Source organism: Theobroma cacao, chromosome 1 (assembly GCF_000208745.1).
Source record: "Theobroma cacao cultivar B97-61/B2 chromosome 1, Criollo_cocoa_genome_V2, whole genome shotgun sequence".
Classification (NCBI taxonomy): domain Eukaryota; kingdom Viridiplantae; phylum Streptophyta; class Magnoliopsida; order Malvales; family Malvaceae; genus Theobroma; species Theobroma cacao.
The window spans coordinates 3442522-3461034 of record NC_030850.1 but is presented as its reverse complement, the minus strand read 5'-3'; the positions used below and the strand labels follow the sequence as shown (position 1 = coordinate 3461034).

The window sequence follows — 18513 nt, the reverse complement described above, 5'->3', positions numbered from 1 at the left end:
CTTAACTTTGTTATAAAACAACTTGCTAGCAGAAGGATCTTAACAGATGTTGACATGCACAAAATGAACAGAAAAGGAAGTATGAGCTTTTGAATTCCTCCTACCCCAATTAAATTAGATCTTTGCAATATTTTATTATAAACTTGATAGGTAAATGTTGAAGGATGGGACAAGATGTTTTATGTGTACAAAAAAAAGTAATAAATTTTGTTCGTTGAGATTATTTGAAAATATCAATAGAGCGGATGTGTATATGAATAATGTTAGTACACATACATTTTATCAGTTACTTTTTTTTATTTATGTTATTCGAATTTATAAATAAATTCCGAATGCGACTTTGTATTATACACAAAGTCATTTTCATATTTATTGAATATGTGTTGGATATATGTGTTTAAAAAATATCTAAAGAACCTAACCAACATAATTTATCATTATAAATTTTACAAAGTGCTTGTAACTAAATTTTGGTAACTATAGAAAATATTCATTGAAAGCTACCAGTAGGAGTGTCTGTAGAAAGATATAAGGGATGGACAATCGACCCCAATTGAATCAAAATCCCTAAATTTGTTAGCCATGGTAGTGATAACAAGAGGTGGAGTGGTCCCCCTGTACACCGGTCCCCTATAGTGGATTATATGCCAGATGTCCCAAAAGGAGGTACGCTTTTGGGATTCCTATGCCCTAAATTTGTACCCAATTATTACATATATGTTGCACCTTTAATCGCTACCCTCATTTCAGGCGCGTGTAAGACAGGCTTTCTAGGTGATCATGATCAAATGATCCATAGGCTTTAAAGATATTTGGTGAGATTTATTTAGTTATTTATTTATACACTGAAAAAAAAAAACTTTGGGACACATGCCTTAAGCTGGTGGAATTATAGGACCTAAGAACAGTCATATGGGGAAGGGACAGAGGCCTAGTAGAGAATAAAAGGGCCATGAAAAGCAATACAAAAGGGCAGAAGCAATGGACACTTGCCCTTAAACTAAATTTGGGTAATAGTTTTTGTCTTTTCACTATCCATAACTTGAGGGGAGGGGAGGGGAGGGGAGGGGTGGGGTGGGGTGTGGGGATCCTTGTTATTTTAAAAAAAGGTCAACCCTTCCTCCTTCCTTCTCTACTTCCCCTTTCTAAACCCAAAAAGGAAATTTGTACTTTTTTTTTCTCTTTGTTGAAGATAATAATAAAATCATGGGATAATGCCTTCTTCGAACATTCTCAAAAAGTTATTCCTCATCTTATTTTGCTTTCAGTTTCTTTATTCTACGGTCTGCATATTAAGCATTCCGTAATTGTATGAAATGTATTTGGAAATTCGTGGGATAAAAAGAAAGAAGGAAGAAGAAACTATGTATGCTTCATTCTTGTTTACTTTTGGGTAGAAGGGTAACGTCTTGTTAAGAATGATGGAATGGATAAGGCGAAGAGTACGAGTGTGACCAAATGGTAGAGGGGAGAGGGTCAGCTAGGGAAAAAGGCAATCGCAAAGACCAAACGGATAACGTTTGCCGAGTTGTTGGAAAATGTTGTTGTTGAGCAAAAAAGCAAAGCTAGCTTGGCCGTTGTGAGTTCCGGAATTCAAGGGAAAACCTCCAACGGCTGGTTGCCGCCGTTGCCGACCCAACATCCTAAAAGGAAACCGAATTTCGCTGTTTCACCAAAGGACAACAAAGATTGTTGTGTGCGAAAATGTGAGCAATTAAAGTTGGGGGTTTACGCAAGAAAAATCGGATTTTCGTCGGGTTTTCAGAGCTTCCGTTACATAGGAGTTTTTCCCATTTGTTCATCATTTCATTCAATTTCTTTTGCGGGATATCATTCAAAACCCGGGAGACCAGCAGGACTTGCAGCAAAATCAAATGAAAATATAGAGATGATGATAATGACCCGGTCATGGTTCAAAGTTACGTATTCATATGCCTCCATGTATTTATTGCATGTGTTCCATAGCCTGATTTCAACACGTCTAACTTTATATTTTTAGAGAAAATCTAACTAAACTTTAAACACATCTACGATCAAGTGACGAAAATAGAATCACTAGTAAAGAAATAGATTTGATTTTGGTTCCATGGATAATGGAAGACATTAAAACTCAACGAACTGTGTAACCATTCAATTCACTTCATGGTTTTTAAATGAACATTTTGTTACCATCGGCTCTTAACTTAAAAATCTCTATAAGGTTAATTAGAGCCGCCACACCCCTGACCGGCACCAATTTTGAATGACAACGAGTAGTCTTAGTTGACCGAGCCTTTATTTACGAACTAGGAGGACAAAGAAATGAGGGGAAGAAGGGTGAAAGTAGTCGCACTTTTTACGTAAAAACCAACATATAAGTAGAATTATAAACGTATTTTAAGTTAAAAACTACAATACTCCATCAATTACGACCATTAAACCTTTCCTTCTAAAAGAAAATTCCAAACACTGGGCTAGAAATGGCGGCGGCCCCTCATATATCCAATGGACCGGAAGCAATGAGCTAACAACTAGGAAAAACCAAAGGAACCCACAAAAGGAAAAAGAAACAGAGACCGGATGAAAGCATGGTAAATCTGAGACCAAAGATCAGATCTGTGGTCCAGTAGTAAGGAGCACACTGCAATCAGATTTAAGAATTGTTTCCCATCTGAAGAACACACAGAGGATTATCAGCAATAGTTGGACAAATATGAACGTCAGAGTAAAATAACATTTCCCTTGGGAGAGAAACGAAAATCACAAAAGAACATTGAAAGACTTCTAACTTCAAGCTCAACCACCGACATTAAAATCTTCAGTCAGACTACAAAGCCAGGATCCAACCAAGCACAAAGAAGATGGCCATGTCTTGACGGCATCATGGATTTGGCAATGCTAGGTACGAGTTCTGCTGCTTTCAGCATTTCTAATTGGATAGAAGTAAGGATGAGCCTGCATGAGAATGAAATAATTTTAATTAGGAAACTTTGTTATCGAGTTTTAAGGGCAATAGGTATCTTTAGATGCACATAACACGGAAAATTGAATGGATGAAAAAATATCTGCAAGTTGTGACCAACAAAATTCTGGGGGTGTTCTTCAATAGGTTCATAAAGATCAGGAGTTTACCATTGCTTCTTTAGCAGTTGGCCTTTCTTGATGATCATATCGAAGCAACTTATCAAGGAAGTCAACAGCCTTACAAAACAAATAAAAGTATACATTAAAGATGGAATGTAATACAGGGAGAACATTCAAAATTGTAGATACAGATGGCTAGTTATACTACCTCAGGTAACGCCAGATGTTGATTGTCAACATTAATGAACTTTGACCATGGTTTGCGACTGTGCCTGAATCAAGAATAGAAGATGTTTCTCAGCTGGAATTAACTGTACTTCTGTATCATCAATCTGACTAATAAATTATATTACCAACCTCCCGACAAGGGCCGCAAGATGTGGATCCAATTCTATGCGGTACTTATTCAGATAAGCATTTAATTCATCTGTCCCGAGAACCTAAAGCAGCAAAAGAGGAAAATATTTAATAACCTTATATTTATTCCTAAATAAATCCAGTTTTAAACACTTAGTGAAAGGACTCTCTCTCCAAGGCATCAATGATGCACAATAGTAGCATGGTATTTCTTCAAAAACAGCACCAGATTACAATCATGAAGAGGAAGAGAACTTCTAAGCAAGCCTCAACAACAAAATAATGTCAGTACAAGATAAGGATGTACACAGTAGAATACAATTCTGTCAGTTCACTGTTACTTGAAACATCCACAAGTCCACATACCTTGGCAATCTTGACCAGTTGATCATAATTATCATGCCCGTAGAAGAATGGCTCCTTTCGGAATATCTGTACAGCACAACCCTCAAAAATAAGCATCTCAACAGAGAGAGCATCGAATACCTTGGCGTTATATCAAATTTCAATCCTCCTCTGCTATCTGCCACCCATGGATGAATATGCAAGCAGATCAAGATACACTCATCTAATGGTGATATTCTACCCCATAAAAATGTAGGACACTAAAATTTGAACGTTCAAAGGGTCCAGAGAAAAACAGAGTCCATTTGCATTATTGCCAATGACTATATATTGAGGGCGCCTTTTGGAGCTGAGACTTCATGAAGATCAGTCTTTCCAAAAGACATTTCCAGGTCTACTTGCATAACACCACAAATGTACATGAGGAGAAATTGATATATGAAGTGCCAGGGTAAGTACTATGAAAGCCTACCTCTTTGAAGAAGTGATCCATGCCTAAAGAGGTAAAATAATCCAAAGATAGTACTCACCATTCCAGCAAACATACAACCAAGGCTCCACAAGTCTAAAGAGTAATCGTAGTCTTGCAAATCAACTAGAAGTTCAGGACCTTTAAAATATCTGCAAACCAGACATGAAATGATTAAGGAAAAAAAAGGTAACAAATTAAAGGAGGGGTAATATTTAGATACCAAAAAACCTTAATTCTGAAAAAGCACAAGTTGATAGATTTGCAGAATATGGTAATGAGAGTTGTCAGTGACACTATGACATCCACTAAAAAGCATCCTTTTTAATATGCAATAAAACCCTTAAGCTAACATATTGTCAGAATAAGCAACACGAAGTTCTATAAAATATAATGTACTCTACTGCTCCTAAGAGGAACTCCCCCCGCCTTCTCCACCCTTTTTCTGTTTTATCCCACACATACTAAGTCTTGACTTCCCTATATTTCTTCTTCTAACTTCTTTTATTTCAAAATTTTCAGTATCACATTATATTAGCATAATTATAATTTTTTCCCTCAAACCAAATGCAAGATGCACTAAGGAATGCATGTTTTGCTGAATGCTTCTAGCCTCCTTACCCTCTGCTATTCAACTCTAATTTTTAAACTACAAGCTACAATAACAAGCACTAAGCTTCACCCAGTTCTCTTATTCTAGACCTGCGTCATATCTAATGTAGCCTTATGTTTCCCAGCTGTGTTGAATGAAGTTGAAAAACACTGTAAATTAGCAAGTGAAAAAGCTTTTTATCTTCAAAGTCTACTAACTGTAGGAAGCAAAATTTTCATTACATAATTTAGGGTAACACATCAGTTACCATAAATCTGTAAATCAACTTCCATTGCCGTCTCTAGAAGTCAGCTTTCTAGTTCAAAAATGCTACAACATAAGCAGGTACTTTTGATAATGCTCGAACATTTAAGACAGATGAGCAACTGATGTAAGCAAAAGGATGTGGACTAAAACAGATTCTTAGAAAAGGAGACAAAAAAAAATATGGCTAAATGAACAATTGAGAACTTTAAAGACAAAATGCCAACTGGGAAACAAACCTTGAAGCAACACGAACATTGTATTCTTTCCCTGGATGATAAAACTCTGCAAGGCCCCAATCAATAAGACGAAGTTTCCGCTGCTCATGATCAATCATCACATTATGGGGCTTCACATCTCGGTGCATAATACCTTGTGAGTGGCAATGATCCAATGCCTAAAAATAAAGACTTGCAATACTTAAATGATTGAAAATCTTTTTTCTTTCCAAAGAAAAGAGAAAAAGTATCAAAATTCACATCCCAGGCAGAGCTATCTTATAAAAGAAATCTAGAGATATCGATATTTTAGGAATCCATGGCAAATAAACATACACAAACATCACCTAAAGTTAAAAATGTCATGACTACATCACTAGAAATTAGTATGAAAGAATAGCAATTACTAGAATATACTACGACAAGCACCTTATGCAATCTTTCAATCATCATGAGTAGAATAGCATCCAACCAAGAATTTAATTGTTTTAGACATCAACCACAACAGGAAATAGTTTAGGCCTTAAAATAATGATATGACAGCATCCTGACATTGCCGATGTATATTCATAATTACTCAAAAACACAATCTATGTGTAATAAAACCTCAGTAATCCCATTTAACCAGGTCATCCAATTGCTTTTACTTCCAATCTATGGCACGTATGTTCCAGAACCAAAGAAAAGCATCTCTTACCTCTCACCATGAACCCTAAACTAATCACCTAGGTTTGAACTCAAAACTTCATTGGAATGAGAACCATGAGGAAAATAGAGACATGATTTTAACCCAACAAATATGCATTTCATTTCAAACCCAATAAGCATAATGAAGAATTAAAGCAGCAAGGCAAAAGTCTACTTGCCTTCAAAAGTTCGTAGATATAATATCGAATATCATAATCTGACAGTGTAGGATAAAGCACTTTAAAATCCGTATTATTCACATATTCAAATATAAGACTTGGAGTCTTCGATTGCTGATCCCTAACTATATCCAGCAACTTCACAATATTGGGCCCTCCACAAAGATTCTGCAGTATCTTAATCTCCCTCTTAATCTGCATCCCAAAGAGTCATTTTTAATCAAACCGAGTCAGAAGAACACAAAGATAAATCAATTGAAGTACTGCAATGCCACCAAGAACAAACCTTCTTCTTCTTGACTGGTTTGAGAATCTTGATGATACATTTCTCGTTATCGGTACAGTGAACACCCTCAAAAACCTCGCTGTATTTCCCTCTGCCAACTTTCCTCACCACCTCGTAATCATCCTGTTCCCTGCTAAACCAGTACTTCAAATGAATCAATCAATCAAATTTTTACTTCTTTTCTTCTTTTTATGATCTTTCAGCCAACAATTAAGTTTAACCTAATTTTCAAGCCAAATATAAAAAGTTCAAATAAAAACCCTAAGATTCAAATTCATAAGAACCAAACAGCGGTAACTAACTAAACTAAAATTATCAAAACAAAAAAAAAACACAAAGAAAACAAGATACGGATACAAATACGTATAAATATAGTAGATAGAAATAGAAAGAAGAATACCCCCATTGGACGGTGAGGGACTCGTAGTCCCAGTATTCTTTAGGACGAACAACGTTGACATCGGAGTAAACCCTAGACTTAGAAGGGGCGCCGGGGCGCCTAATAGATTTGCCGATCTTTTGAGCCAGGGTTTCGGTTTCTTTTAGCTCTCTCAACAAAAGGTCTTTTTTCTGTTTTTGTTGGTGTTGAGAGAGGGGACCGGAGAAGGTTTTGGAGGCGACTCCGCGGATGAATGAAAGGGGAGAGGAGGAGGGAGGAGAAAGGGGGGAAGCGGAGGAGGAGATAGGAGAAGGGAAGAAGAGGAGAGAAAGGTGGAGACGGTGGCGATGGTGGTGAAGAGAGATTGTTGTGAAATTCAAGGGCCTTATGGCCATTTACAGCTTGGCTTCACACAATTGCCCTCTTTTTTAGCAGCTGCCGGGTTTAGAACACTTGCCCTCTTTTTTTTTTTCCTGGCCCCCACTTTCTGAAATGAAACGACAGCGTTTTTATCTAGCTCGGTGAAACCGGACCGTATAGGTGTGACCGCCGCTAATCGCTATACTATAGGTTTTGAAGGTCTGGACTAGAAAATTTGATTGGATCGATCAGCCAATTTAAAGCCCAACCCATTTGACCCAAAAAGATGAATTTTAGTAATAATGACGTTAAAAAAAAACTGTTTAATTAGTTAGAGACTTTAGAGCGTTACGCCATTATTTTCTCTCAAAAAACTAATCAATGGGATGTATAACATTATCGCTTATAAGTTGCTTAGGATTCTTCTATTTACCTGATGTGAGAATTTTAGAAATATTTTAAAAACATTTTACCTATTTCCTTTTGAAACGTTAAGCTTGATATAGAATACGAAGGATTTGAATAGAAATGAAACCTAATGCCACGCTATTGCAACTAAAAAAATAAATAAAATGGTGAGAAATCCTTTCTTTTCTTTGTAATGTCTTGGATTAGATGTGGAAACCCATGCACGGATTTGTATTTCAGTTCAACCTTGTAGGCGGAAAGCTTATGGTTTCATGACTTTGTTTTTTCCACTTATTGTCCATAAAGTAGAATACTTCATTCCAGACAATAACTTCTATATGAAGGAAAGTCACTATTTTAATATCAAGGCATAAAGCTATAACTGGAAAATCAAAATCAATTACACATCCGTTACACAGCTCCTTTTGTCTTTATTTTTTTGAAGCTCGAGGAACTCAACATCAATAATCAGCTTTTTTATTATATATATATATATATATATATATATATGTATATATATATATATGTATGTACACACATATATATATTCCTCCCTTCACAATCACACTTAAATTTGAAGTTAAGAAAATACACATTTATGTCGATAAAAATAAATTATAATTTTGTGTTTAGCTTACCAAAATTACATATAATTTTGAACTCGTTAAAATGAGTTGACGCATCACAAATGAAAGCAAATCCACACCAACATTTTTTAGATATATTTACAGAAAAAGAATTACATTTATTTTTTTAAATAATGGATGTATATATTTATTATTATATTTAATTAAAAATTTTTGAATCTTACTTTTTGAGTGTGAAATGTTTACAATTATTACTAAACCAAGATGCTCAACATTTTCACTTTTATTTTTTTTTATTCTTTTAATGTTAAAAGATCATTATCCCATGTGTGTTTTTTTCTTTTTTGTCTAATTACAATTCCAAGTTTGCGAAAAGGTAGGAGGGAGCAATGCATTTATGGCACGTTTAGCTATTCTCCCCTCTATTCCCGGTCATTTCCTATTCATTTGTTTAGTACAAAATTGAAACACGGAATAGCAATTCCGCAAGAATAAAAATTATGTCAAATAGGTTAAAAGTCATATTTATCTATTCCCTTCCCTCCGGTAATAGCTATTCCATAGCTCATGGAATAGCTTTCAAATATATAATGACAAAAATAGCCCTTATAACCTAAAAATATTATAACCCTATACCTATAAATACTTTTTTTCTCCCATTTTCCCTGTTCTTTCTCTCTATTCTCCCTCTCTCATTCTCTCTCTAACTGGAACTCAACACCGACGACGCCGGCGACAACGGTGACAACGACGACGGCAGCAACAGAATATGATCGAAAAGCGTCGATCTAGTCCTTTTCGACAACATTGAACCGAGATCCAGCCAGATCTGGCACTCAACGGCCAGATCTCGTCACGGGAAGCACGGGATCTGGTGCTTCCCAACCAGATCCCATGGTTGGATCTGGCACTCCACGGCCAGATCCAGCCGTGGAAAAGCGCCGATCTGGCGCCATAGTGGCTAGATTCGGCCACATGGTGCGTCAGATCAACGTTTTGTTACACCGGTTGCCTTTTCAGCGACCGGCCAATGAAAAAAGAAAAAAAAAAGCAAAAATAGAATAAAAAATAATAAATTATTTGTAAAATTTAAAATATTAATATTTTATATATAATTGAAACATTATTAATATTAATATGATTAAAATATTAAATATTAATATTTTAAACTATTAATGTTTTATTTATTAAATTATTAATATATTTAATTTTTAATGAGTATAAATAAAAAATTAAATATTTTAATCAAAATAATATTAAATTATACATAAAAAATTATTAATTAAAATATAAGTAATTAAATTATATTAAAATATTGATATTTTTAAATTATTAATTATTAATATTTTAATTAATTATAAAATATTAATATTTAAAAAATAAAATAAAAATAAATAATTATATATAATAAAAGGTATTTTTTTTTATTTTCTATTCTTTTCTTATTTCAAAGCTATTGTTACCAACCAAACACTGTAATAAGTCATAATAATTATTTCTACTCTATTCCATTCATCATACCAAACTACATAATACTTATTCTATTCTATTCTCACCTCACTCTATTCTCACGTAATAACGATTCTATTTTATTTTTATCTATTTCGTGAATCAAACGTATCCTTAGATGTCTGCTTCATAATGATGAGACCTACGTAGATTTGTCTCCAACATTCATGAAACCAAACCCGAATGGGCCAATGGCCATGGCTTGAACATTAAAAACCCTAACAACCCTTTTCCGACCAACCAATGGTGTTGGGTGCAACAGGTACTGCTCCAACTCTTGTCAAAAAGGGGTTTAGCCTCTTAACCTTTCCCACCCTCTGAGCCAGCCCAGTTTCCCACCTTTATGACGCTAAAAAAAGTGAGAAAACTTGAAAACAGCACATCACGTGAAACGAGTCAGGTCGTGGTCAAGCCAAACTAAACCATAACCCTTTGTCTGAGGCTCTGACCCCTAAGATACGGCTTGGGTTAAAGCCGACCACAGGGAAAAGAAACAAACAAAAGCGGGAAACTTCGAATTAAGGAAAACAATTGGTTCAGAGAACCTGGTAATCTGTCCCGGCCTCCAAAACTGACCACTATATAAAGAAAGATATCTTTCTCCATAATCTTCGTTTCTTTAGGGTTCAGTCAAATAACGAATTAAAAGAAAATAAAAAAACTAAGCGGCTCATGGAGGAGGTGAGAGAAAGCTCTGCTTGGGTGGCTCGTAATGCTTCTCACGTCACTATTGATTCCTCAGGTCCTTCCTCTTGCCTCCTGTTAAGTTTTGTTAATGGAAAATGTTGGCTTTTTTAATATATATATATATATATATATATGTTTTCTTTCGGATTTCAGGGATTGAGAAAGTAGTAGAGAAAATGCAAGACTCGATTCCGAAAGTGGAGTGGGATTATGAAGGAATTCATTATTTTGATAATGGACCCCTTACTGTTCAGTACCTTTTTGTTTTGGATGCTTTGAATTTCTGTTTTTGGCCTGGTAAGCGTTTTTGACTATTAAAACCTCTTACTGGGTTTTTCCTTTTTAATTGTTACAAATGCAAACGTATACATTTTATGGACTTGAATTTATTGATTCATAAAATTGAGTGCTAATTTTATGGATTATCATTAATGAGAGTATGAACTAATTGTAATTTAATCTTTGAGAACAGTAAATTATTGTTTTGTTGGGATTCTAAACCTTACATTACCTAAAAAGAAAAATGTAAGCTAAATTGATGTGTTTATACTCTGTTTCAAAGTTGATTGAGAATCTATTTTAATGGTCTTATCAGAATCCCAATGCATAGGTTTTTATGTTTCATTGTGGTTTTTTGTTTCTTTCACCTTATTTCCTAGGCAGTTATCCTTGTAGCATATTTTCCTATAATAAAGGAATAATTCTCTTCCATGGTCTAAAGGACCTGACGTTAAGCATTTCTTAGTTGCCAATTGTGTGTTACTACAGCCCTTTAAAAGGATATTTTCTTCTAATTGCTCATATTTTGTGTAATATATTAGCTGTGTTTGTGTGTTGGTTACATGCGTGTATTTGCTTATATTATCGCCATTACTGAGTTTTCTAAGCTTGCATTTTCCTGCTTCTGTATTGGTTATTCTTAACAGATGAGGATCTAAATTATGATAATTTGGCCATGGGGTTAAAGGAAGCTTTGCTGAATGACAAGTCTGCATTTGAAGCAGACCGTCTCCAAAAATATACAGGTAATTCTGCTTTATCTTGATCATTCTGTCTTCTCATGTCTTTATAAAAAAGCTTGCTCTCTAGACATAGAAAAATACATGATCTTATATATCTGTTGACCTGTTTTCCTTATTAATAATTATCTAGGTTAAAATGAGACAGAATGTGGTTTGGTTATGTGTTTGGCACCATTCTAACCTGCACTCATTGGGGAAAGCTCTTCCATTAGATGGGATATGATGGACTGATCTTTGTTTTCAGGTCCTAAACTGCGTGAGTTATTACAATGGCCTAGACCACTTCCTTTAGAGGAGGAGCGGGTTCGCCTGTTGCACGAGGTGGAGTGTACATTTGACACTAGGGCATTGTTTTTCTCTCATCTCATAAATATTTATCTTCAAATTTCTTAGTGTTCAAATTACATAGATAACATGGATGGTATTGCCTAGTTTTTCTATTTTTTCTGCTTCTGCTTGCATAAAATTCTCTAGCGTAATAGCAAAACCAGTTGTTTGATGTCACTAAATTTCATGGTGTAGGTTGGGTTTGAACTGGAAAGAAGCTTTGAGGGTAAAGCATCCAAACTTGTTGAATCATGTGGAAAATCAGCTGTAAAGCTTGTTGCTCTCATTACACGTCATTTTCCAGGTACAATTTTTCATCTAGTTTATTATTTTGTTGTCACATCTAATAATGATTGTGACAATAATATGTGAAACATGCATACATACTTAGCAATACTTTGTCATACTAAAGACTTGAAAAATATACTCCATATATGACTAAATTATTGTAGGCTTTCGAGACCACTCGGTGTACAAGGGCCACCAGGTATTCTTGTATAAAAGAGCACAGATATTTGCTGCCGACTTGTGGGGTGCATTCAAGGGCCAAGGATATGGAGAATTTAAGGACATTAGTTCAATCACTATGTTTGCTGACTATATTGTTCCAGCTGTGCTCCAGCAGCTTGGTGTGCTGAAATATAGTTCTACCCTTGCAAGCATCATCGAGGCTAGGAGTGAAATTGGTGCTGGCACTGAAGAGGAAGTTGAACTACGAGCTTGCTCTATATATGCTGTGGAGAAAATAAGAGAGTTATTGAGTAAAAAATCTGGAAAGCAGGTAGAGCAGAACTATTTTATGTATTTTATTTCATTTGTGTGGAGCACTTTTCAATTTATGAATCTCGCATGCATGGAGGTTTTTCTTTTTCTCTTTATTTGTTTTCTGATATTGAATTCTTTTCCATCAAAATATTATGCCACTGCTTCCTTAAACATGTCTGTACGCTAGTTCTAAATGAAGGTTTATGAGTTACGGTTGTGTAAACCCTCTTACTAAAGATTCCATGTCCTCAAATTAATCTTTTGGTGCCATTATTTCAGTTCATTTTATTGGAGGAAATTGAATTTTAAGTTAATCTTATATTCCTTTGGAAAGGAATTCTTGGTGATTGGCCTGCCTGTAGCTGGTATGTCATGACCTTAGAATATGTTAGTCCAAAACTGAGTTAAAGTTTTCAACTGCAATTTTAGCAGCATCAATAATCTTTCCATTTTGATTTTATCAAACAGAAATAACAGATTATTATCGGGAATTTTTTTGACGGTGTTTATGTTAAAATTCTTATTTCTATATTCCTTTGCAATTGAAGCAGGGGCCAACTTAGGTGATCTTATAATGCACTTTCTTGGTTTCTATCCTTGTCCTTTCGATAATTATGGACTTTTTTTTCTACCTTTTGTTCCCCATTTACAGGTCCTGAGTGTGGAGTTAGATCTTTGGCTCTGGTCTGTTGGTGTCAAACGCCAATCTCTCCAACATCATCGAACGCTGTCTATATATTACTGAGTCGACCATAGCCTACTAGCATTCCCGTTATATGCTTGTAAGCAGCAGAACAGGAAAATTTTGACTTGGAATATCCAGGGTAACTTCATAGGTTAAGTGTCATGTTAGTCAATGACATCCTTTAATGTTTATCAGGTCTCAAGGATCACAGTTTTAATATTTAACTGTTCAGTTGATTCAGTATCAACTGGAAAGATCTAATTAAAAAATCTGTTCATGTGTTTAGTTGCTAAATGAAATAGTTGCTCATAATGCATCTGTTCACCAAACGTAAATGGCATTTCCATGCGTGTATTTATTTATATTTAGATGGCTTTTATGCTGGTCCATAGATAACTGGGCTGCTTCTTTGAAAAGGGTCAACTAATATCGTTCTTTTTCCAACATATTTGTGATCGCAATGTTGGTGTTCTTTTGTTGGCTACAGTGTGTAGAAAATCCTGTAACGTACAACATTCTCTTACGAATATGAGTTTTGGCCCATGATGGAAACTGTCACAGCTCAGCCAGAAATTGGAGTTTATTCTGTCACATTACTGTTTTTCCACCCATAATTGTTTTCATATGCATAAAGCCCCACTAGGCATAGAAGTGTAACCCGACATAGCTGTTTCTTGCTTTTAGCTCCATGGACTTGAGTTACATCAAGGCAGCTGGGTTCTTTGTTGTGGGAAGATTTCCATCGTAAGTGCATCTTAAGACATCTGGTTTTCTCACTAGCCGAGGCCCTACTGGTACCTTTCCAGTTTTTGGACGAATGTCCTGCACAATGCACACATGTGACTCTCACTCTTAAACTTTATATCATGCATTTTCTATTTGAGTTTTCGTATGTGAGGATCTCATGCTTATACGTTTCCATGTTGCCAAAAGGGAAAAAAGAAAGCAGATACTCATTAGAAAAGAAAACTGGGAATTAATTAGTTGAAGCAGGGAAACATTTAGAAGAAGAAAACAGAAAAAAAAAAAAAAAAAAAGACAGGTAGGTCAATAGAGGATTAGGAGCCTGACAAAACTGGACTGACGTTAATTTTCTGGAGAAATGATACCTGGTCAAAGATAGCAGTTGGAATTGCAAGAGTTGCAAGAGCATTTGGTGAATCCACAATTCCAGATATCCTTCCTTCACATGGGCAGCAGGATAGCAGAAGGTATATCTGATGATCACCATTGTTTCTTCTGGATCAGTAATAAGTTAACTATATACGCCTATATGTGATTTCGTTTTGTCTAGGGAAATGTGCACTTGAGTTCTTAAAGTTTCAATATTGAGGGAACAAACCTGTTCTTTGGAGTACCCAAACTTAGAGAGGTAGTCAATAGCATTGAGTACTGCACGTTTATATGCAACACTTGCATCAAGGAAATGTTGCCTTCCGGTCTCATCCACGCTTATCCCCTCAAACACCAGCCATTCTGAGAATCTGGGTTCAACTGGGCCAATCTCGAAGATTGGGTTTACATGAAGTGGGGTTGGCCCCATTGGAGTAAGGTACTCTTTCATTCCACCTCTTATGATTTCGCACCTATCAACAAGATACCAAATAGGCAAACAATTAAATACATGCAAAAATCTGAGAATTGTTTGCCATTTCAAGTTTGTACCAGTAATTTTCTACTGGATTACCTTTCGATTATTTTTTTGTAAATTGTTTTAGAGGGAGCTAAATTACTGGTACAAACTTGAAATGGCAGATTCCTATCACAAATCTAGTATATGTGATAATACAACACACGAATGAAACTCACTTTAGCTCTAGAAAACCACTCATCTCAATTGCTCCGCAGAAGGCAACTTCACCATCACCTTGAGAAAAATGCATGTCACCGGTGCTGAAATTTGCTCCTTCTACGAACACTGGAAGATATATTTTCGAACCTCTACTAAGGTTCTTGATGTCACAATTTCCTCCATTTTCTCTTCCAGGAATAGTCCTTGCCGCTTCCTTAGCAATCTTTTCCCATTCAGCAGTCCCCTTAGTTATCTACACATTGCCATTACATTACATGTTAGCATATAATCAAGCTACAATTAAGAAGTCTCGTGCCTGGAAATTGCATCTAAACAATTTTTGTGTATCCCTGACATAATAATTGTGGTGAAATCTCAAAACTCAGCTGCAGCCTGCAAGACATTAAAGTATTGATCAGGGAAATTGATATAAGCTACCTTTCCTAAATGGCAGCCTTTGGTTGATGGAAGGTTTGCCAACGGTCTTGAATGCAAAACTTCACATAGTTTTAGGGACTTATGGCCATTTTCTTCTACTTCTCTTTCCCTTTCATTCCATATATTCAGAAGTTCCATTGATGGTGCAGTCCCAATTATTCCAGGATGAGTCAAACCCGGAAATCTCACCCCTGCTTTGCATATAAAACTTTGTAAGCAAACTCAGCTGAATTATTTTCAATCTTTAGGCATGATCATAGAAACAGAACGGGAAGTGTAATTTTAAAAGCTTGCTACAAGTTTTTACATTAGGCAATAGATAGAAAAATTAACCTGGTATATGGGGAGAGTAGGCATAAATTCCTTCAAAATACCAAATAGCTTTAGTTGCGCATGGAAAATGGTCTGTCAAGAAACCTCCTCCATTTTCTCTGTCAAACGTTGCTGTATAACCCCATTCGTCCCCCGGCAAAGGACCCAGGTTACATATTTCAACTGCAAGAAGATCACCTGGCTTGGCAGGTATGCCATCCTTGTCTACAACTCTAATTGGCCCACTGAGATAATGGACCTGTGTCATTCATGTAATCTTTTTAAGTATAACCAAGGATTAAGTTAGATAATTGGTCTGTTCAAGTTAATTATCTGATAGAAATGATCTTATATTTCGCTTTGCTAGACGTGTTTTCTACTTTAACAGGAGAGTTTTATGTACTTACAGTGGAGAGATCTATAAATTTTACATCAGTTGCGGAATCATCATCTTTTATGATACCTCCAGTCCAGTCTACCATCTCTACTCTAAAGACCTCACCGACTTCAACATCCGCTACCGAGGGTATTTCAGGGTGCCAACGGTTGTGAAGAGGCAGAGTTTGTTCCCATGGCTTCTTCTTCAAGTCTATTGGCACCACCAGTCTTGGAGTTGGAGCCATGGATGAGAAGGTTGGGAGAACTGGTCGATCGTGGAGATATTTGTTGCACACTTGTTAGCTAGTCTAAGCCAAATGTCACCCATTGAAGGAAGTTTGATTCTAAGATAATACTACTTGCCGACAACTGGGCGTGACCATTTTTCCAATGGTCCCATTTTGGTTTTTACTAAGGGACAAAGATACCAAGGTTCACTTGCTAAGCAACACGGTTTGATATTTTTTTTTTTTAAAAAAAAAAGGCAACCAAGTAATTGCAGATAAAATTGCTTATCAGAAACAGTGAAATTGTTTGCTTGAAAACTGTTCAGAATTTACAGTCTATAGGAAAAGTCCTATGTTCTAGCAGCGTAAATTTGTGCCTGACATTCGATTTGGAGCTATTATTTTTCATGGAGGTATTTGCTTTTAAGCACCAGCAGTAGAAGTTGGAATTAGAAACTGAAAGACAGAAGATTGAACTATAACTCACAATAGATGGATCAGCATGCTTGACATCATCAGCAGAGTAGTCCTTTGTAATTCCACCTCCACTGAAATCCACCATTTCGACTCTGAAAAGCTCTCCCTCCTTAACCTCTGCAACAGCCGGTATGTCGGGGTGCCACCGGTTGTGGAGGGGATGTTTCTGTTCCCATGGCTTTTTCTTCAAGTCTATGGGCACCACTACTCTTGCACCATACCCAGCCATGGCTCAGTCTAGAATTGCAGCCTTGGTTTAGCTGAATGCAAGAAACAGTTAGGTATGATGATAATCAGAGACTCATCACAATTGCCAACATACGGCAAACCTTTAACTTTGACAGCCATGAGTTGGGACTTTTTCTTTGATGGATGGACCACTTGGAATTGATGTGGGTTTTGACACATTACCTTGGATTTCTCTTAGGACAAAAAAACAGTGATTTGAGGGTAATTTCCAATGATAAAATGCTAAATCTACGACTAAAGCTTGTGCTTAGGAGATGACCAAATTGATTCTAACCTATGCCCTGTACTTGATGGAAGTTTTTTCACATGATGGAAGTGAAATTGAGTCGTGTCTGACTCTGATTTGCTTCAACAAACAGTAAATTGACGTAATCATCCATTAGCAAAAAACTTTGAACCAAAAAGATGCCAATCTAATAACAATTAAGCTGCGGATTGATTATATTGCTTACTTTAACCGAACAGTTGGATAGTTTCCTTTCATGATTTTGCAATGGAAACAAGCTTTCAAAGCCAATCCAAACCCTCTGACACGACCCCACAAACTTGGAATCTTTGAGCTTTTGTTTGTTCTTAAGGAGAGAAATACTTGGTAGGGCATGTACAATTTCCGATAGGACTAATCTCAGATTATTGACTTGATGGCAAATAAGCTATTTGTCATGATCTAGGGTCATCACTTTAAGATTCCAAATCAATGAAAGATGGGAGCATTGGAAACCAGCCATGGAAGAGAGATGCAAGATGGAGTCGCCCTCAAATTTTTGTCGTTTTGAGATATTTGTGAAGAATAATTCCAAGAAAGGAAAATAGTGTAAACTCCAATGGTCATATGTGTAAAAAATAAATCAGCCAGTTCTTAGTTTATAATTAGGAAACTTATGTCTGAACACTCTCTTGATAGAGGTTCAACTTTCTCAGATTGATATTTCAGCAACATCATACATTTCTGGATTTTGATTCATGTTATGAGAGGAAACTGGGAAATTTCTAGTGGCCGCTATCTGCATCACTGTACCACTCTTTTGTTAGAGTAAGCTATCATATCCTTATTATTTTCTGATATGCTTGTCAACAGCAGGGGAAGACAAATTTTGGTTTTGAATACATTAGGTAACTTACTAGTTACTGGGATAAGTTTAACCTTATTCCATGACATCCTTTTCTGTTGACCTGGTTCCAAGCATCACACTTTGAAACCATCTGGGAATCATTTAACATACTTAAAATATGTAGAAATTGATGCCTCTTGTACTATAAAGTCATTGTACCATGCCTGTCAGCTTGGCCAACCGTCATCCTTTTACAGATTTTCTAACATATTCGTGATTCATAATTAAAATATGGTGTGTTTTTTTTTGTCAGTGAGTATACGTTATTTAGCTACATTGCAGTTTTCCCACCTAAAGTTATTTCTATATGCACAGGACCATTAGGCATGGAAAATGAAT

At 36.0% G+C, this 18513-nt stretch overlaps 4 protein-coding genes across 4 annotated transcripts; 1 reads left to right on the top strand and 3 right to left on the bottom strand.

Moving 5' to 3' along the window:
* LOC18611270 (casein kinase II subunit alpha) lies at nucleotides 2554–7282 on the bottom strand. The gene is made up of 10 exons (XM_007047431.2): nucleotides 6861–7282; nucleotides 6461–6590; nucleotides 6175–6369; nucleotides 5330–5487; nucleotides 4296–4386; nucleotides 3787–3852; nucleotides 3421–3503; nucleotides 3272–3335; nucleotides 3112–3180; nucleotides 2554–2934 (listed from the first exon to the last, which is right to left on the bottom strand). The coding sequence occupies exons 1-10, from the start codon at nucleotides 7232–7234 to the stop codon at nucleotides 2878–2880; spliced, it is 1287 nt and encodes a 428-aa protein (XP_007047493.2). The 5' UTR covers nucleotides 7235–7282; the 3' UTR covers nucleotides 2554–2877.
* Nucleotides 10241–13580, top strand: LOC18611268 (UPF0553 protein). Its single transcript, XM_007047429.2, has 7 exons — nucleotides 10241–10445; nucleotides 10544–10687; nucleotides 11317–11415; nucleotides 11657–11733; nucleotides 11935–12043; nucleotides 12192–12520; nucleotides 13157–13580. Exons 1-7 carry the CDS (start codon nucleotides 10376–10378, stop codon nucleotides 13247–13249), a joined length of 921 nt encoding a protein of 306 aa, XP_007047491.1. The 5' UTR covers nucleotides 10241–10375; the 3' UTR covers nucleotides 13250–13580.
* On the bottom strand, nucleotides 13595–16454 carry LOC18611267 (formamidase). Its single transcript, XM_018124461.1, has 7 exons — nucleotides 16139–16454; nucleotides 15753–15990; nucleotides 15420–15610; nucleotides 14999–15234; nucleotides 14532–14775; nucleotides 14299–14406; nucleotides 13595–14011 (listed from the first exon to the last, which is right to left on the bottom strand). Exons 1-7 carry the CDS (start codon nucleotides 16352–16354, stop codon nucleotides 13889–13891), a joined length of 1356 nt encoding a protein of 451 aa, XP_017979950.1. The 5' UTR covers nucleotides 16355–16454; the 3' UTR covers nucleotides 13595–13888.
* LOC108662835 (formamidase-like) lies at nucleotides 16589–17259 on the bottom strand. The gene has a single exon (XM_018124471.1). The coding sequence runs from the start codon at nucleotides 17040–17042 to the stop codon at nucleotides 16659–16661; it is 384 nt and encodes a 127-aa protein (XP_017979960.1). The 5' UTR covers nucleotides 17043–17259; the 3' UTR covers nucleotides 16589–16658.